This window comes from Salvelinus sp. IW2-2015, linkage group LG37, assembly GCF_002910315.2.
Source record: "Salvelinus sp. IW2-2015 linkage group LG37, ASM291031v2, whole genome shotgun sequence".
NCBI lineage: Eukaryota > Metazoa > Chordata > Actinopteri > Salmoniformes > Salmonidae > Salvelinus > Salvelinus sp. IW2-2015.
This window is the reverse complement of record NC_036876.1, coordinates 5,192,516-5,214,131: the sequence shown is the minus strand read 5'-3', so window position 1 is coordinate 5,214,131 and position 21,616 is coordinate 5,192,516. Positions and strand designations below refer to the sequence as shown.

The 21,616-nt window shown below is 42.2% G+C and overlaps 1 protein-coding gene across 1 annotated transcript in view; it reads right to left on the bottom strand.

The window, feature by feature from the left end:
* Positions 1-21,616, bottom strand: part of LOC111960166 (dedicator of cytokinesis protein 11-like) — a 133,369-nt gene that overhangs the window by 42,615 nt on the left and 69,138 nt on the right. The window contains 6 exon segments of the mRNA XM_070437805.1: positions 5,016-5,231; positions 10,040-10,153; positions 12,281-12,463; positions 12,692-12,829; positions 13,352-13,467; positions 21,456-21,598. Of these exon segments, the coding sequence (XP_070293906.1) occupies positions 5,016-5,231; positions 10,040-10,153; positions 12,281-12,463; positions 12,692-12,829; positions 13,352-13,467; positions 21,456-21,598 (910 nt within the window).

Below are 21,616 nucleotides of genomic sequence, written 5' to 3'. Positions count from 1 at the left end.
CAATGCATTTTATTTGTACATACGACAGTGGTCTCAAAAAGCTATTTCAAAGTAATTTAATGGATTACTCCTATCCATCCTCCTAAATACTTGTCTGGCTGGCCTCTGTAGTGSATGTTGGTCTTGATTTAGATATTCAAAATAGTCCCTGCTCCCTCACAAACAGTACTAAGCAGAAGTTAAACCTGCCTCTTTGAAGGATTCATTTAAGATTCAATTTAGTCCTAGAGTAGCTCTAATCCTCCCTCTTGCAATCAGCTTTGTTTAATCTAGAACAGGCTAAATCTATGACTATTTTGAAATAAGTCTGCAAGTCGCTTTGAGTTAAGACAGCTCAAACAGGCATTTTAGTCTGGGACTAGGCTTCAGCCTTGTCTGTGAAACCGGCCCTTAATTCCTAAATGCCTCACCACCAGTCCACTTTATCATATTGTGGGAAACGGCATCAMTTAGAAAGGAAAGCTGAGTGTTTGTGTGTGTTCACTCCAAGACTGAGGGAGATTTCCTGTTTACTCCAACCCCCTTCCTCCCAGTGTTCCCGGCATTCCTCCCTGACTAATCAGTTTCCCAGGATTGCCTGGCCCGAACATGACAACATATAAGAGGAGTTGGCTAGAGCACACACAGATCTGGACCAGGCTACCTTCCCAGGTCATTTGAATACATATCTCTAAAAAGGTCAGTGGCTGGAAGTCTCGGTTACACATATTTACATACTGTATGGTATTAGATTCCTCTATAGCAGGGCTCTCCAACACAGTTCCYAAAGAACTACCCTCCTGTAGGTTTTCACTCCAACCCCAGTTGTAACTAAAATGATTCTGCTTATCAACCAACTAATTATTAGAATCAGGTGAGTTAGATTAGGGTTGGAGTGAAAACCTACAGGACGGTAGGTCTCCAGGAACAGGGTTGGAGAGCCCTGAACTAGAGAGTGTGTTCAGAACTGAACATATTTACATACATATCAGATTCCTCTACAGCGCAAGTTCAGAACTGTACACATTTCCAGATATAGAAGATTCCTTTATAGCACAACTTCAGCACAGCACACAGACTTTGAAAGACAGTTGAAGCAGAGTGCTGAGATATCCGGTGCTGATTGCAACATGTATGTGGTTGGTGTTTTTCGAGAATTCTACACCGATACAAACMCAGAAAACATATGTATATGTTGAAATATAGTGAGCTCCAAAAGTATTGGGGGAGTGGCAGATTTTGTATWGTTTTTTGTTGATTATTTTGTTCCCAATAGAAATTAATGATAAATAATGAATTATGTCATTTTGGAGTCACTTTTATTGTAAATAAGAATAGAATATGTTTCTAAACACTTCTACATTAATGTGGATTTTTGGGGGTATGATATTTGTGCATCTAACTTTCTCATCATTATTCACAATTCATTCAGGATTATCTGTAATCATGGTAGCATCCACCTTAATGTAGCATCCACACAGGAGGTCCAGTACTGGGAAGAAATTAAATCTACTTTCACATCTAGGTCACTGGGAAAACATATTGGTTTGTGTCCAAAAATGCACCCTATTCCCTATATAGTGCACTAACTTTGACTTTGGCACTGGCCTGACATCTGGGGCGCAGGCATTAAATAAAAGAGACAAACAAGAGGTTTGCGTGAGGTCACAATGAAGTTCTAGGACTTAGAAGTATGAGTGTGTGTTTACAGTTACTGTTTAGTTGTCAGTGTATGAGGAAGCCCAGACTAACTCTATGGCTGTGTCTAAAATGGCACCCTCCTCCCTATGGGCTCCGGTCAAATGTTGTGCACTCTATAGGGAATAAGGTACCATTTACATTACATTTAAGTCATTTAGCAGACGCTCTTATCCAGAGCGACTTACAAATTGGAAAGTTCATACATATTCATCCTGGAGCCACACGAGACTGGTACCCACTTGATACGCAGCCTGTGTGTTTAAGCAGTGTATTAGGAAGCCCAGACCAATTATAAGACAGACAGACAGACAGACAGACAGACAGACAGACAGACAGACAGACAGACATGAAATAATGCCGCTGCAATGGATAGCTGCTGTTTTACAGGCTTCTGACCAATTCTGCAATTTTTTTTCACGCTGATCTTAACTTTTTTGGTACATAATGTTTCCCCCATCATATTCTATGACCAAAAATAACTTCTGGACATCAGAACAGTGATCACTAACTTCGATTTGGATGAAGATCTTTACTTCAACAAGTCAGAGGCGTAGCACATACTGTACTGCTCACACCGGACCCCTTTCCATGAGACTCAGAAAAGAAAAAGGCGGCATTAGAGAGGGCGATGTGCGGGCACCCTGATGAAACTACGTCGGTGAGTACTGTAAACCGCCTGTACCCTCTGTTCTACTGGTAAACGTACAATCACTGGAGAACAAACTGGACGAGCTCCGTTCGAGACGACCCTGAAGAACTGTAATATTCTATGTTTCTCAGAATCGTGGCTGAACAAGTACAAGGTATTTCTATGCATCGACAGAACAGCAGTGTCGGATAAGCTYAAGGGGGAGGTGTGTGTGTGTYTCTTTGTTAACAACAGCTGGTGAGCAATCTCTAATATTAAGGAAGTCTCTAGATTCTACTCGTGTGAGTTAGAATACCTCATGATAAGTTGCTGACCATAATATTTTCCATAGCTGTCTATTTACCATCACAAACCGATGCTGGCAGTAAGACCGCACTCAACGAGCTGCATAGGACCATAAGCAAACAAGAAAATGCTCATCCAGACGCGGCGCTCTTAGTGGCCGGTGATTTTAATGCAGGAAAACTGAAATTCGTATTACCTCATTTCATTTCTACCAGCATGTCAACTAAAGGCAAAAAAAAATCTTACTCCAAACACAGAAAAAGCATACAAAGCTCTCTCTCGTCCTCCATTTCGCAAATTTGACCATAACTCTATACACCTGATTCCTGCTTACAAGCAAAAACTCAAACAGGAAGTACCAGTGCCAGCTCAATATGGAAGTGGTCCGATGAAGCAGATGCTAAGTTACAGGACCGTTTCACTAGCACAGATTGGAATATGCTCTGGGATTCATCCGATGGCATTGAGTAGTTAACCACATCAGTCACGGGCTTCATTAATAAGTGCATCGATGACGTCATCCCCACAGTGCATTCGGAAAGTATTCAGACCATTTCCCTGTTTCCACATTTTGGTACGTTACAGCCTTATTATGAAATGGATTAAATAACAAACTACACACAATACCTGATAATGACAAAGCAAAAACAGGTTTTTAGAATTYTTTCCAATTGATAAAACATTTACATAAGTATTCAGACCCTTTGCTATGAGACTTAAATGAGCTCAGGTGCATCCTGTTTCCATTAGTCATCCTTGAGATATTTCTACATCTCGATTGKAGTCCACCTGTGGTAAATTCAATTGATTGGACATGATTTGGAAAGGCACACACCTGTCTATTTATGGTCCCACAGTTGACAGTGCACGTCAGAGCAAAAACCAAGCCATGAGGATGAAGGAATTGTCTGTAGAGCTCCGAGACAGGATTGTGTCAAGGCACAGATCTGGGGAAGGGTAGAAAAACATTTCTGGAGCAGTTGAAGGTCCCCAAGAACACAGTGGCATTCTAAATGGAAGAAATGTTTTACCACCAAGACTCTTCCTAGAACTGGCCGCCCGGCAATACTGAGCAATCAGGTTAGAAGGGCCTTGGTCAGGGAGGTGAGCAAGAAGCTGATGGTCACTCTGACAGAGCTCCAGAGTTCCTCTTTGGAGATGGGAGAATCTTCCAGAAGGACAACCATCTCTGCAGCACTGCAGCACTCCACCATCAGGCCTATTTATGGTAGAGTGCCCAGATGGAAGCCACTCCTCAGAAAATGGCACATGACAGCCCGCGGTGGAGTTTGCCAAAAGGCACCTAAAGGCTCTCATACCATGAGGAAACAATATGTTCTGGTCTGATGAAACCAAGATTGAACTTATTGGCCTGAATGCCAAGCATCACGTCTGGCACCATGCTGGTGAAGTGTGCCTTGAATTCTAAATAAATCACTGACAGTATCACCAGCAAAGCACTCCCACACCACCCACCTCCTCCTCCATGCTTCACAGTGGGAACCACACATGCGGAGATCATGTCTGCGTCTCACAAAGACACCGGCGTTGGAACCAAAAATCTCAAATTTGGACTCATCAGACCAATGGACAGATTTCCACCGTTCTAATGGCCACTTCTCGTGTTTCTTGTCCAAGCAAGTCTCTACTTATTATTATTGTCCTTTAGTAGAGGTTTCTTTGCTGCAATTTGACCACGAAGGCCTGATTCACACAGTCTCCTCTGAAAGCATTTCACATGTTGAGATGTGTCGCCTACTTGAACTCTGTGAAGCATTTACTGGTCTTAACCTTTGGAGCAGAGGTAATTCTGGGTCTTCTTTCCTGTGGCGGTCCTCAAGCGAGCCAGTTACATCATAGCGCTTGATGGTTTTGCGACTTGAAAGTTTCCAGATTGACTGACCTTCATGCCTTATAGTAATGATGCACTGTCGTTCTCTTTGCTTATTTGAGGTGTTCTTGCAAATAATGACTTGGTTTTTCCCAATAAGGCTATCTTCTGTATACCACCCCTACCTTGTCACAACACAACTGATTGGCTGAAATGCATTAAGGAAATAAATTCCACAAATTAACTTTTAACAAGGCACACATGTTAACTGAAATGCATTCCATTTGACTACCTCATGAAGCTGGTTGAGAGAATGCCAAGAGTGTGCAAAGCTGTCATCAAGGCAAAGGGTGGTTGCTTTGAAGAATCTCAAATCTCAAATATATTTTGATTTGTTTAACACTTTTCTATTTACTACATGATTCCATATGTGTTATTTCATAGTTTTGATGTGTTAACTTATGATTCTATAATGTAGAAAATAGTAAAAATAAAGAAAAAACATTGAATGAGTAGGTTTGTCAACTTTAGATTGGTACTGTACATGTTTCTGTACATAATTGACTGTACCTCAGAGAGGTCTCCGTTCTTGATGTGTGCCCGGGCCATGCTATCCAGCCAGGTGCGTCGCAGCTCGGGGGTGGAGGCGTAGGAGCGAGCCAGGCTGTACTGYAGGTCCAGCAGCATCTCTGGGTCCTTTTCATGCTCCCTCATTTGGGCCGTGGCCATCAGCACCGTCCGGATACGCTTCGTCAGTCCCTTCACCTCCCCAGGGAACGCTGTCGACTACACTCACACAAAACACACACGAAGCACAGCACAGCCTGAGGGTTACTGGTAACCATTCTGTACTAGGGAGTGTGCTAATTTATTYATCCTCAGATAAACATAACTGGAACAGCACAGACAGTTGGTAATTTACAAAACATTAGCAGAACACATTTCCCATCCTTCACAGTGGATCTGCATCTGAGTAATATAGCAGGTACTCGTATCTAGTAAGACTTAAGTGTATTCACAGGCAAAGTCAGATAGCATCCTGGTCATCTGCTCGACTCAAGACTGTATTAGCCCAATGAGCTAAAGCCTCGGCATTAGGCTAGCTCTGGGAGCTAACACGCGTCTTAACCACCTCAGACATATTTACATTTCAAGCTATTACAGAATGGAGCAAGACCTTGATACTTTACACATCTTATGAAAAAATCTCCCTTTCCAAGCCGCATATCCTACTCCAAGACAACAGCATGGTTAATATCTGACCGGGGAACAAACAACTGTATCACTCATTAAAAGAGCACAGCCAAGGCAGTATATACAGTGCATTCAGAAAGTACTCAGACCCTTTGACTTTTTCCACATTTTGTTAATTTACAGCCTTATACTAAAATGGATTACCCCATAATGACAAAGCGAGAACAAGTTTTTGTCAATGTTCTGCAAATGTATTAAAATTAAAAACAGAAATACCTTATTTACATAAGTTTTCAGACCCTTTGCCATGACACTCGAATTTGAGCTCAGGTTCATCCTGTATCCATTGATCATCAGATGTTTCTACAACTTGATTGGAGTCCACCTGTGGTAAATTGAAATGGTTGGACATGATTTGGAAAGCCACACACCTGTCTATATAAGGTCCCACAGTTGACAATGCATGTCAGTGCAAAAACYAAGCCATGAGTTCAAAGGAATTGTCTGTAGAGCTCCAAGACAGGATTGTGTCGAGGCACAGATCTGGGAAAGGGTACCAAAACATTTCTGCAGCATTGAAGGTCCTCAAGAACACAGTGGCCTGCATCATTCTTAAATGGAAGAAGTTTGGAACTGCCAAGACTCTGAGAGCTGGCTGCCCGGCCAAACTGAGCAATCGGGAGAAAGACCTTGGTCAGGGAGGTGACCAGGAACCGATGGTCACTGACAGAGCTCCAGAGTTTCACTGTAGAGATGGGAGAACCTTCCAGAAGGACAACCATCTCTGCAGCACTCAACCAACCAGGCCTTTATGGTAGAGAGGCCAGGTGGAAGCCACTCCTCAGTAAAAGGCACATGACAGCGCGCTTGAAGTTTGCCAAAAGGCATCTAAAGGACTCTCAGACCATGAGAAACAAGATTCTCTGGTCTGATGAAACCAAGATTGAACTCTTTGGCCTAAAAGCCAAGCGTCACGTATGGAGGAAACCTGTCACCATCCCTACGGTGAAGCATGGTGGTGGCAGCATCATGTTGTGGGAATGTTTTTCAGCGGCAGGGACTGGGAGACTAGTCAGGATCGAGGGAAAGATGAACGGAGAAAAGTACAGAGAGATCCTTTATGAAAACCTGCTCCAGAGTGCTCAAGACCTCAGACTGGGTCGAAGGACAACGAAGGACAATGACCCTAAGCACACAGCTAAGACAAGGCAGGAGTGGCTTTGGGACAAGTCTCTGAATGTCCTTGAGTAGCCCATCCAGAGCCCGGACTTGAACCCATTCGAACATCTCTGAAGAGACCTGAAATAAGCTGTTCAGCGACGCTTCCAAGCCAACCTGACAGAGCTTTAGAGGGTCTGCATAGAAGAATGGGAGAAACTCCCCAAATGTAACGTAACAAAATATGGAAAAAGTCAAGGGGTCTGAATACTTTCCGAATGTCCCTTTGACACTTTTGTTGAACTCATTACAGCAGGACTGTTTCAAATCAAAGTATATTGGTCATGTACACAGATTTCCAATGTTATCGCAAAATTGTCTTTCTACTGCAGTAATGATACCTAGCAATACAAATCAATCGCACATAATCCAAAAAGTAAAAAGAAAGAAATTAAGAAATATCAGAACGAGCAGTCAGTCTGGAATATAAATATATATAATAATGGTGTCTATAGACATTATAGATAGTATATGAATAGAAAAGGTGTGTACAGCAGTAGTTATATAGGATGAGCCATGACTAGAATTCAGTATATAGATATAAAGTGGTTAAAACAGTATGTAAACATTATTAAAGTGACCAGTGTTCAACGACTATGTACTGTACATAGGGCAAAGCAGTCTCTAAGGTGCAGAATAGAGTACCAGGTGGTAGTCGGCTAGTAACAGTGACTAACGTTCAGGGTAGGGTACTGGATGGAGGCCGGCTAGCGGTGACTGTTTAACAGTCTGAAAGAAGCCGTTTGTCAGTCTCTCAGTGTCAAGTTTTGACCCCTTTCTTGTGCAATTCCCCACTTGAAAAGGACAGTCCCTCCACATGAAGATTTTAACTGGATTTCACTCAATAAACAGCCATGGAATCAGTTGTTTGTCTTTTATTTACCATTCTTTGGTTGGCAGTAAACAGGTGAAAAACCTCAAAAAAGAGATGACAAATACAAGTTATTATTTGAGTTGACAGCCTAATTAAATACACTAAATTATCCACATTCACCYCAGATAAACACATTTCTGCCATTATAAAATACAAGGTTTCCACTTTTAAGCAAATGTTTCCCAAAATAGAAACCCACCATTTTTAATCAAATGAGCAGAATCTGTATATTTATCTAAATTTGCATTTTAGCCAAATACATTCAAAATATTYTTAGTAGTAAAAAATTACATTTATTTCCTAATCAGTAGTTTTAAAACAGACAAATCTTTCATTTTTTAGCCAAAGATTTTTTAGACTATACATTTGTTACTGAATTAAGAACTTGGTTTACTAAGATTTCTACAAAGTTTAAATTACTTTTAACCATTTCAAACAAGTTCTTTGTCAACAATGAATTTGGCTCTTCTTCTATTCCTTTATACCCCACAAACAACATTTGAAGTTATAAATACCACTGCAAAAGTCCTATCAAAGTTAAGAGTTAAGAGTCTGTGTTTTCCAGAGTATCATTAGCAGTGCACTGCTTAAGTCAGTATAGTCAAGCATGGCCAATATGGCGCTTACCGGCTGTCTTTCACAGTTTTGTGGAGGGCTTGGACTTGCACAGTCACCTTGATCACAAAGATGAAGTTTCCTTGGTCTTGTGGTGTTATAAATGCTCCTTTCACTGCGGTCTAAAGACAACAGCAGAGCCAGGTGCTGGCACGCCCWGATTGCCTGGAAGATTTGTTCCACCTGGTTCACCACTGATTGAAGGAGGAGGAGTTTCACCACTGAGGAGCTCCCAGGCAGTTTGTCAGCACACTCAGTTCCAGCTTTAATACACCTGTACTGTCTTGCTCCTTCTAGATGGTAACGGGGTGAACAGGCTGTGGCTYGGGTGGCTGAGGACCTTGATKATCTTTTTGGCCTTCCTGTGACATCGGGTGTTGTAGATGTCCTGGAGGGCAGGCAGTGWGCCCCCGGTGATGCGTTGGGCTGACCACCTCTGGAGAGCCCTGCGGTTGCGGACGGTGCAATTGCTGTACCAGGCGGTGATACAGCCTGTCAGGATGCTCTCAATGGTGCATCTGTAGAAGTTTGTGAGGGTCTTAGGGGCTAAGCCAAATTTCTTCAGCCTCCTGAGGTTGAAGAGGTCCTGTTGCACCCTCTTCACCACACTGTCTGAGTGACGGGACCATTTCAGGTCGTCAGTGATGTGCACGTCAAGGAACTTGAAGCTTTAGACCCTCTCCGCTGCGGCTCTGTCAATGTGGATGGGGACGTTCTCTGTCTGCTGTCTCCTGTAGTCCACGATCAGCTCCTTCTTTTTGTTGAAGATGAGGGAGAGGTTATTTTCCTGGTACCACTCTGCCAGGGCTCTCACCTCCTCCCTGTAGGCTGTCTCGTCATTGTTGGTAATCAGGACTTCCACTGTTGTGTCGTCAGCAAATTTGATGATTGAGTTGGAGACGTGCATGGCCACACAGTCATGGGTGAACAGGGAGTACAGAAGGGGGCTGAGCATGCACCCCTGTGGCGGAGGTGTTGTTGCCTACCTTCACCACTTGGGGTCGGCCCGTCAGTACATCCAGGACGCAGTTGCACAAGGAGGGGTTCAGACCCAGGGCCCTGAGCTTAGTGATGAGCTTGGAGGGCACTATTTTGTTGAAAGCTGAGCTGGAGTCGATGAACAGCATTCTTACATAGGTATTTCACTTGTCCAGGTGAGATAGGGTAGTGTGCAATGCAATGGCGATTGCGTCGTCCAAAAGACTGGGATATGGAGAGATTGTGGTGGTTTCTGTACTCTACCCTAGGTTAGCTACACAGCTGCYTTGTCACTGTTGGAGAACTAGTTGTTGTTTTATGATGATGATGATGTCTACCGGGTGAACAACAGACCCGAGGGGATGAAATAACCAGTTAACTTAGGTGTTTGAAGGAAAACAAACAGTATTTGAAGGGCATAGAAAGGGCATAAAGCAAACCTCTGMTTACAGGGGGGTTCTACAYGGACCCAAAAGGGTTCTAGCTGGAACTAAAAAGGGTTCTTCTATGGGGACAGCCGAAGAACCCTTTTGTAATTATTTTTTCTAAGAGTGGAGGGTTACCTTGGTTTTGTCGCTGTTGTCAAAGTTGTTGACGATGGAGACTCAAGACAGTGTTAGCCTTACGAGATAAAGCCTAGCAATTACGTAACCCTGGGAGCTAATTCGTAACCACCTACAGCAAATATGCATTACAAGCTTTTCCTAACTGTTACCTTCATGGCTTTGTCGCTGTTGGCAAAGTTGTTGATGATAGAGAGGGACTCCTGGAAGCGGGAGCTACCGGTCAGCGCCACATCTGAGATCAGCTGGCTCACTGCGATGATGATCTACATCAGCCCACATGAAAAAAGACTACAGTTTACAGTACTTTCTATTGAATTCTGTAGTAAACTGAAGTATACTGTAGAATACTATACACTGTAGTATCCCTCGATCATGTGTAGTATACTGTAGGATATTATAGTAAATACTGCAGTATTATCCACAAAAAAAACACTGTAGTAAACACTACAGTAATGTCCGCAAAAACACCACAGTCCACAAAAACACTACACTTTTATAACTAAAGTAAATACTAAAGTGTTTAAGTTGCATATACCCTGCCCATTCCCCTCCCCCATATCCCAATTTGTGCCACACATTGTGCCAAATATTGTTTTTCCCTACAGGTTATAGAAAAGAGCAGAAGCTCTGAACTATCCATTCAGAACCCAGTCCTACCTACAGGTTATGGAAAATGTTCTCTTTTCTCCAGTAGGTTTCCTCAAGGAGAAAGCCTCCACTTCAATGTCAAAGATAATACAACAAAAAAACTATAGTAAATACTATAGTAATGTCTGCAAAAAAACAACAGTAAATACTACAGTATACTACAATCCGCAAAAACACTACATTAATTACAAAGTGGATTTAACTTCTTTAGGAAAACAGCCCTAATATTGGAAACAAGCATCATTATGTYGTCATCTAGAGTCACATGTATTTATTTTCCATGCTCTAGCACACAATATTTGACATACATCAGGTTTTTAAAGGACCAAAGAGTTTGGTCTGCTTTGAGTTTAAATTTTTGCTGTCACGTTCCTGACCTTATTTCCTTTGTTTAGTCTGTGTTTAGTTGGTCAGGACGTGAGCTGGGTGGGCATTCAATGTTTTGTGTTTCTATGTTGGGTTTGTTGTTTGGCCTAATATGGTTCTCAATCAGAGGCAGGTGTTTGTCATTGTCTCTGATTGGGAACCATATTAAGGTAGCCTGTTTGCACTGTTGGTTTGTGGGTGATTGTTTTCTGTCTTTGTGTTCTGCACCAGAGAGGACTGTTTTCGGTTTTTCACATTTATTGTTTTGTAGCTTGTAGTGTTCACGTTATTATTCTTTATTAAACATGTTGAACACTAGCCGCGCTGCGTTTTGGTCCTCTCCTTCATCCCAGGAAGAAAGCCRTTACATTTGCCATGAAAACAATATTGCGATACTGGTATGGTCACAGCCCTAGTGTACTAGTATTTTTTTAAATGTGGGAGAAGGTAGAAAGATAGATGAAGGGGGAACCGATGTAAACACAACACACCCCTGGCCTGGGGTGCTGCCTCAATCACATGTACTATGAAATCGACCAAATCCGACCTACTGCACGTGCACTCTCTATTTGCTCCTTCCTTTCTCACTGTCCTGTCCAATAAAAATATAAAATTCAAAAGGAGTGGGACTGTTCCAATCCAAAATAAAATAAACAAAAACACACACACACACACACACACACACACACACACACACACACACACAGCGCTCTGTCTGTCCAACTGGATGAGTTATGAGATGGAAATTGGAGCCCATTTTCACCATGGATAATGAAATTAATGAATATGTCCCTTGAAGGCTTATGGAAGCATTGAGAATGGTTTCTGACACAGCCGATTGTTAGAGGAGGTTGGGAAACTAAACAGCTGGTCTGTATTTGAACTTTCATTCACATTCTTTGGTCAGATGATCAAAGCAATGTCAGTGCTGTGATGTTAAATCTGCTTGGACTTCAAATGAGTTTCCAACTGGTTCATAGCCATTCTTAGTGACTTAAATCTATTTGTGTGAGGGGAGTTTGTGCATGCTAAATGGTTGAGACCGCACAGAGAGGACTCATGGGTTGGGTATAGTGTTACTTTGACATAACATGAAGAAGTGCTTTGAAACTTAGTTAGATGTTCATAGGCACACCTGTGATGGACTGCTGATGATGCAATAACAGAATCAGTATTGCATTGTGCAGTTAAATAAACAATCAGTGACAGCTGGCAGTTCCTTGACGTTCAGGGGGATGTTGTATATGACCTGTAGGTGAGTGCATGGAAGGTTATCCTCTTGGTGTATTCATTTATGTATTCATCTATCCAACCCTCCCACCCCCCCACCCAACCATCCATCCATCCATCCACCCACCCATGTTACAATAGCTGACCTGCAGGTGAGTGCGTAGGAAGGTCTTCCTCTTGGTGTACTCATAGTTGTTCCTCATCAGCAGGTAGAGTAGAGCGGAGGCCTCGGCCCGCAGCAGAYCCATCTTAGATACACAGCACTTCAGAACCTCATTGCACAGAGCCGCACACAGAGTCACACGGCCCTTAAACAACGCCACCGGGAACTGACAACAACAACAAAATCCCCATATGTAAATATACAGTGTTGAACAACGAAATGTAAAACATTGAAACAAATAATTAATCAAAACACTGTGATAAAGTATTAATAATCCATAATGAATATGACCGCACTTTGATAAATAATGCCCTCATTGTAGATATTAAACTCCAAATGAATGAGTAATTTTGTTCCTATTTTTCCAATGCAAAATTATATTTCTTAGTCCCACCTTGTTAATGAAAGCCCTGAGGGAGGCAAAGACGTGTTTGAGGGCAGCCTCTGATTGCCCAACCTTCAGGAATTTGAGATAAACATCAAACACTTTCTTCATCAGGGGGTTGTGGCCATCACTGTCCAGCAGCTGGTTCTGAGGACAATCAACCACATACCTGATCAGTTAACCAATGCAGAAATCCAAATATTTTTCAAATCAATGTGTTAAAACCAAATTGACCAAACAATTATTGAAGTTCCAATTGAGTAGTGGTGTAAAGGACTTAAGTAAAAATAATTGAAAGTACTACTTAAGAAGCTCTTTGGGGGAATCTGTACTTTACTATATATATTTTTGACAACTTTTACTCCACTACATTACTAAGGAAAATAATATACTTTTTACCCCATACATTTCCCCTAACACTCAAAAGTACTTGTTACATTTTGAATGCTTAGCAGGACAGGACAATTAGTCATTTTCTATGAAGGAATTTTTTACTTTTMCTCAAGTATGAGAATTGGGTACTTTTTCCACCACTGCAATTGAGACAGTGAAACAAACTGGTTCATTCCTTTAATTCGGTGTCTTCATACAAACTTGAACTAGTCCATCACTAGGGCATGGAGCAGGGAAAAACTTAGCTAGACCCATAGTAAAATGTCTAGTGCTAACCTTGAAGCACTGAATGAAGAGTGATAGGACATCCAGTACGCTGAGACAGGCCTCTGTAGAGATACTACCCTCTAACAGAGCCTGGTGATGGACCTCTGCCTCTGACGGACCAGCCCCTGGACCACACACACCAGGCAGTAGAGAGAGAGAGAGAGTCAGAGGACATATACGGACCATGTACCACAGTGGAATATTGTGATGGCTCAGTATTGATATGGTGACAGTGGATTGTATTTCATCAGAGTAGCACCTACATGGCTATGGTTACTGTACACAGGGAGCCCAATTCTGACTTTTTTCCACAAAATTGTTTATCATTTTACTACACCTACAGAAAGTATTTCCAACCCTTGAATTTTTCCACATTTTGCTGTGTTACAGCCTGAATTTAAAATAGATTACATTTAGATTGTGTCACTGATTTACAAACAATACCCCTATAAAAGTCAAAGTGTAATTATGTATTTTTTTATATATATTTTTTTTTTAACTAAATGAATAGAAAATGTAAGTTAAATGTCTTGAGTCAATAAGCATTCAACCTCTTTGTTATGGCAACCCTAAATAACTTAATGAGTAAAAATGTACTTAAGTTTAACATGATTTTTGAATGACTGCCCTGTCTCTATATCCCACACAATTATCTGAAAGGTCCCGTAGTCGAGAAGGGAATTTSAAGCATAGATTCAATGACAAAGTCCAATGCCTTGCAAAGAAGGGCACCTATTGGTCGATGGGTAAAAAAATGCTCTGTTGGGTTGATGATTATACTTTATAGCTGAGGGTTTTCATTCTCAAGTTTTTTTCTCCGTCATACAGTAGGCTAACCTATAACTGAGTTATATTGTTGTCCTATTTGCACACCACTAWGTTAACTATGTAATGAACAAGACTACTATTAATAACATTATTCTGACCCTCTTAAATCTCTTTCAGGACGTGCCTGGTGCAGTTCTACTATGTTGGAAAGAGGAACATTAAATCAAAGTTTATTTGTCACGTGCGCCGAATACAACAGGTGTACAGTCGTGGTCAAAAGTTTTGAGAATGACACATTAATTTTCACAAAGTCTGCTGCCTCAGAATGTATGATGGCAATTTGCATATACTCCAGAATGTTATGAAGAGTGATCAGATGAATTGCAATTAATTGCAAAGTCCCTCTTTGCCATGCAAATGAACTGAATCCCCCCCAAAACATTTCCACTGCATTTCAGCCCTGCCACAAAATGACCAGCTGACATCATGTCAGTTATTCTCTCGTTAACACAGGTGTGAGTGTTGATGAGGACAAGGCTGGAGATCACGCTGTCATGCTGATTGAGTTTCGTATAACAGACTGGAAGCTTCAAAAGGAGGGTGGAGCTTGGAATCATTGTTCTTCCTCTGTCAACCATGGTTACCTGCAAGGAAACACGTGCCATAATCATTGCTTTGCACAAAAAGGGCTTCACAGGCAAGGATATTGCTGCCAGTAAGATTGCACCTAAATCAACCATTTATCGGATCATCAAGAACTTCAAGGAGAGTGGTTCAATTGTTGTGAAGAAGGCTTCAGGGCACCCAAGAAAGTCCAGCAAGTGCCAGGACCGTCTCCTAAAGTTGATTCAGCTGCGGGATCGGGGCACCACCAGTACAGAGAATGCTCAGGAATGGCAGCAGGTAGGTGTGAGTGCATCTGCACGCACAGTGAGGCGAAGACTTTTGGAGGATGGCCTGGTGTCAAGAGGTGCAGCAAAGAAGCCACTTCTCTCCAGGAAAAACATCAGGGACAGACTGAAAGGTACAGGGATTGGACTGCTGAGGACTGGGGTAAAGTAATTTTCTCTGATGAATCCCCTTTCCGATTGTTTGGGGCATCCGGAAAAAARCTTGTCCGGAGAAGACAAGGTGAGCGCTAAAATCAGTCCTGTGTCATGCCAACAGTAAATCCTAAGACCATTCATGTGTGGGGTTGCTTCTCAGCGAAGGGAGTGGGCTCACTCACAATTTTGCCTAAGAACACAGCCATGAATAAAGAATGGTACCAACACATCCTCCGAGAGCAACTTCTCCCAACCATCCAGGAACAGTTTGATGAAGAACAATGCCTTTTCCAGCATGATGGAGCACCTTGCCATAAGGCAAAAGTGATAACTAAGTGGCTCGGGGAACAAAACATCAATATTTTGGGTCCATGGCCAGGAAACTCCCGGTTGGACAAACAAAAACCCACAAATTCGGACAAACTCCAAGCATTGAATATGCAAGAATGGGCTGCCATCAGTCAGGATGTGGCCCAGAAGTTAATTGACAGCATGCCAGGGCGGATTGCAGAGGTCCTGAAAAAGAAGGGTCAACACTGCAAATATTGACTCTTTGCATCAACTTCATGTAATTGTCAATAAAAGCCTTTGACACTTATGAAATGTTTATAATTATACTTCAGTATTCCATAGTAGCATCTGACAAAAATATCTAAAGTCACTGAAGCAGCAAACTTTGTGGAAATTAATATTTGTGTCATTCTCAAAACTTTTGGCCACGACTGTAGACCTTACAGTGAGAGTTAGGATGATGTTTGGATTCTGTACTGCACTAATAGGTAGCGCTACTAACTCTGTCCTGAACAGGTACATGTGTCTCTGTGTATTTGTAGGAATCAGCATGCTTGGATGTCCAAGCTAAGGTTCACGCCCCCCACCCATCTTGAGACTTGGTTGTCAAAGCTAGTTATTCCTTTTTCTTTTTTGCTCCTTGCTAATAAATGTCATTGTCGTTCTTTATGCTATACTTGACTTGAGTGACGTGATCTTCCTGTCCGGTCTTGCGCCCCCTTGGGCTTGTGCAGTGGAAGAGATCTTTGTGGGCTATACTCAGCCTTGTCTCAGGGTAGTAAATTGGTGGTCTGTTGATAACCCTCTAGTGGTGTGGGGGCTGTGCTTCGGCAAAGTGGGTGGAGTTATATCCTGCCTGTCGGACAGGGCCACAGTGTCCCCCGACCCGCCGCCTCCAGTATCTATGCTGCAATAGTTTATGTGCCGGGGAGCTAAGGTCAGTCTGTCTTATCTGGTGTCCTGTGTGAACTTAAGTATGCTCCCTTCGCTCTCTCTCTCTCTGAGGACCTGAGGTAGTCTTAGGACCATGCCTCAGGACTACCTGGCCTGATGACTCCTGGCTGTCCCCAGCCCACCTGGTCGTGCTGCTGATCCAGTTTCAATTGTTCTGCCTGCGGCTATGGAACCCTGACCGGTTCACCGGACATGCTTCCTTGTACCGGACCTGCTGTTTTCGACCCCCTCTCTCCCTTTCTCTCTACCGCACCTGCTGTCTTGACCTATGAAAGCTTGGTTATGAAAAGCCAACTGACATCTACTCCTGAGGTACTGACCTGTTGTACCCTCTAAAACCCCTGATTATTATTTGACGCTGCTGGTCATCTATGAATGTTCGAAGATTTTGAAGAGCGATCTAGCCTTAATTGCCATGTACTCTTATAAGAGAACTGGCCACACCCCAAAGCCTGGTTCCTCTAGGTTTCATCCTAGGTTCCAGCCTTTCAAGGGATATTTTCCGAGCCACCGCGCTTCTACATCTGCATTGGTTGCCGTTTGGGGTTTTAGGCTGGGTTTCTGTATAGGCAATGTGTGACATCTGCTGATGTAAAAAGGGCTTTATAAATACATTTGATTTGATTATGCAGCTACTCTTATCATTAGGTGGTTCTCTGAGAATGGCTTATCAAGTTTAACGGTTTAATGTCAAGTGCACAAGTACAGTGAAATGCCTTTCTTGCAAGCTCCACAATACCCCATAATGCAAAGGGTAATCATGATTTTTCGAAATTGTAACATTAATTATTCATGAAAATCTGAAATGTTTTGAGTCAACCCATTTGTCATGGAAAGCCTAAATACGTTCAGGAATCAGAATGCGCTTAATACATCACATAATAAGTTGCATGGACTCACACAATAATAGTGTTTAACATGATTGTTGAATGACTACCTCATCTCTGTACCCCACACATACAATTATCTGTAATGTCCCTCAGTCAAGCAGTGAATGTCAAACAAAGACTCAACCACAAAGACCAGGGAGGTTTTCAATTCTTCACAAAGAAGGGCACCTATTGGAAGATGGATAAAAAAAGCACGAATTGAATATCCCTTTGAGCATGGTGAAGTTATTAATTACACTTTGGATGGTGTATCAATACACGCAGTGACTACAAGGATTCAGGCATTCTTTCTAACTCAGTTGCCAGAGAGAAAGAAAACTGAGCAGGGATTTCACTATGGTGATGGTGATTTAAAACAGATACAGAGTTTAATGGCTGTGATAGGAGAAAACTGAGGATGAGGAAAACACCAATKTAGTTTACTCCACAATAATAACCTAAATGACAAAGTGAAAAGTTGGATGCCTGTACATGGAAAAATGTTAGAAAACATGCATTCTGTTTGCAATAACGCACTAAAGTAATACTGCAAAAAACGTGCAAAGCAATTCACTTCTTGTCCTGAAAACAAAGCGTTGTGTTGTATTGGATTTGCCCCAAACATATCACTGAGTACCACACATTTTCAAGCATGGTGGTGGCTGCACCATGTTATGTTATGCTTGTCATCGGCAAGGACTAGGTAGATTTTCAGGGAAAAAAAGAAAGTAATCACATGCAAAGTCCTAGAGGAAAACCTGGTTCAGGTTGCTATCCAACAGACGCTGGGAGACAAATTTACCTTCTGGAGGACAATAGTCTAAAACTCAAGGTCAAATATGCATTGGAGTTACTTACCAAGACGACATTGAATGTTCATTAATGGCCAAGTTACAGTTTYTACTTAAATCGACTTGAAAATCTATGGCAATACTTGAAAATGGCTGTCGAGCAATTATCAACAACCAACTTGATAGAGCTTGAATAAATGTTAAAAGGATAATGGGTAAATATTGTACAATCCAGGTTTGCAGAGCTTTTATAGACTTACCCAGAAAGACTCACAGCTGTAATCACTGCCAAAGTTGATTAACATGTATTTACCCAAGGGGTTTAATCCCTTTCTAATCAAAATGTACATGTGTATTATTTTATATTAATATATATATATTTTTTTTCATCTATTTTGACAGAGTATTTTGTGTAGATTGTTGACAGAAAAATTACAATTAAATCTATTTTCATCACGCAAGAACCTCTCAAGCTCTGTCAGGGTGGATGGGGAGCGTCACTGCACAGCTATTTTCAGGTCTCTCCAGAGATGCTCGATCAGTTCAAGTCCGGGCTCTGGCTGGGCCACTCAAGTACATTCAGAGACTTGTCCTGAAGCCACTCCCGCGTTGTCTTGGCTGTGTGCTTAGGGTCGTTGTCCTGTTGGAAGGTGAACCTTCGCCGCAGTCTGAGGTCCTGAGCGCTCTGGAGCAGGTTTTCATCAAGGAACTCTGTACTTTGCTAAGGTCATCTTTCCCTCGCGCCTGACTAGTTTCCCAGTCCCTTCCTCTGAAAAACATCCCCATAGCATGATACTGCCAGACGTGACGCTTGGTATTCAGGGCAAAGAGTTCAATCTTGGTTTCATCAGACCAGAGAATATTGTTTCTCATGGTCTGAGAGTCCTTTAAGTGCCTTTTGGCAAAGTCCAAGCGGGCTGTCATGTCCCTTTTACTGAGGAGTAGCTTCCGTATGGCCACTCTACCATATAGGCCTGATTGTTGGAGTGCTGCAGACATGGTTGTCCATCTGGACGGTTCTCCCATCTCCACAGAGGAACTGTGGAGCTCTGTCAGAGTGACCATCGGGTTCTTCGTCACCTCAGTGACCAAGGCCCTTCTCCCCTGATTGTTCAGTTTGGCAAAGCGGCCAGCTCTAGGAAGAGTCTTGGTGGTTCCAAACGTCTTCCATTTAAGAATGATGGAGGCYACTGTGTTCTTGGGTACCTTCAATGCTGCAGAATTTTTTTGGTACCCTTCCCCAGGTCTGTGCCTCGACACAATCCTGTCCCAGAGCTCCACGGACAATTCCTTCGACCTCATGGCTTGGTTTTTGCTCTGAAATGCAATGTCAACTGTGGGACCGTATATAGACAGGTGTGTGCCTTTCCAAATCATGTCCAATCAATTGAATTTACGATAGGTGGACTCCAATCAAGTTGTATAAACATCTCAAGGTTGAWCAATGGAAACAGAAAGCACCAGAGCTCAATTTCAAGTCTCATAGCAAAGGGTCKGAATACTTATGCAAAWAAGGTATTTCTGCTTTTTATTTGTAATACATTTCTAAAAACCTGTTTTCCCTTTGTCATTATGGGGGATTGTGTGTAGATTGATGAGGATTTTTATTTATTTATTTAATCCATTTTAGAATAAGGCTGTAACGTAACAAAATGTGGAAAAAGTGAAGGGGTCTGAAAACTTTCTGAATGCACTGTATTCAAGGTATAACATTATATGTGTGAGAGAGGGAAGTGGGAAGGGATAGCAACATGTTCATATACAGTTGAAGTCRGAAGTTTACATACACAGGTTGAACTCATTAACACTTGTTTTTCAACCACTCCACAAATTTCTTGTTAACAAACTATAGTTTTGACAAGTCAGTTTAGGACATTACTTTGTGCATGACACATGTAATTGTTCCAACAATTGTTTACAGACAGATTATTTCACTTATAATTCACTGATTCACAATTCCAGTGGGTCAGAAGTTAACATACACTGAACTGACTGTGCCTTTAAACATCTTGGGAAATTATGTCATGTCTTTAGACGCTTCTGATAGCTTCTGATAAGCTTCTGACTGACATCATTTAAGTCAATTGGAGGTGTATCTGTGGATGTACTTCAAGGCCTAGCTTCAGTGCCTCTTTGCTTGACATCATGGGAAAATCAAAAGAAATCAGCCAAGACCTCAGGAAAAAAACTGTAGACCTCCACAAGTTTGGTTCATCCTTGGGAGCGATTTCCAAACGCCTGAAGGTACCACGTTCATCTGTACAAACAATAGTATGCAAGTATAAACACCATGGGACCACGCAGCTGTCATACCGCTCAGGAAGGAGACGCATTCTGTCTCCTAGAGATAAACGTACTTTGATGCGAAAAGTGCGAATCAATCCCAGAACAACAGCAAAGGACCTTGTGAAGATGCTGGAGGAAACAGGTACAAAAGTATCTATATCCACAGTAAAATGAGTCCTATATCGACATAACCTGAAAGGCRGCTCAGCAAGGACAAAGCCATTGTTCCAAAACCGCCATAAAAAAGCCAGACTACCGTTTGCAACTGCACATGGGGAAAAAGATCGTACTTTTTGCAGAAATGTCCTCTGGTCTGATGAAACAAAAATAGAACTGTTTGGCCATAATGACAATCGTTATGTTTGGAGGAAAAAGGGGGAGGCTTGCAAGCCGAAGAACACCATCCCAACYGTGAAGCACGGGGGWGGCAGCATCATGTTGTGKGGGTGCTTTGCTGYAGGAGGGACTGSTGCACTTCACAAAATAGATGGCWTCATGAGTAAGGACAATTATGTGGATATATTGAAGCAACATCTCAAGACATCAGTCAGGAAGTTAAAGCTTGGTCGCAAATGGGTCTTCCAAATGGACAACGACCCCAAGCATACTTCCAAAGTTGTGGCAAAATGGCTTAAGGACAACAAAAGTCAAGGTATTGGAGTGGCCATCACAAAGCCCTGTCCTAAATCCTATAGAAAATTTGTGGGCAGAACTGAGAAAGTGTGTGCGGGCAAGGAGGCCTACAAACCTGACTCAGTTACACCAGCTCTGTCAGGAGGAATGGGTCAAAATTCACCCAACTTATTGTGGGAACCTTGTGGAAGGCTACCCGAAACGTTTGACCCAAGTTAAACAATTTAAAGTCAATGCTACCAAATACTAATTGAGTGTATGTAAACTTCTGACCCACTGGGAATGTGATGAAAGAAATAAAAGCTGAAATAAATCATTCTCTCTACTATTATTCTGACATTTTACATTCTTAAAATAAAGTGGTGATCCTAAGGGACCTAAGACAGGGAATTCTTACTAGGACTTGTGAATTGTGAAAAACAGAGTTTAAATGTATTTGGCTAAGGTGTATATAAACTTCCGACTTCAACTGTACCTATGTTGAGTGTGAGAGCGGTCTCTATGGTGCTAAACTGCTGCAGTTTGACCTGCATGAGGCCGGCTCTGCAGCGCATCACAGGCATGGTCTGCTTCTTCATGTCTGACGAGAACAGCTTGGATACCCAGGCATCCTGACTCCTACAGACACAGATAGAT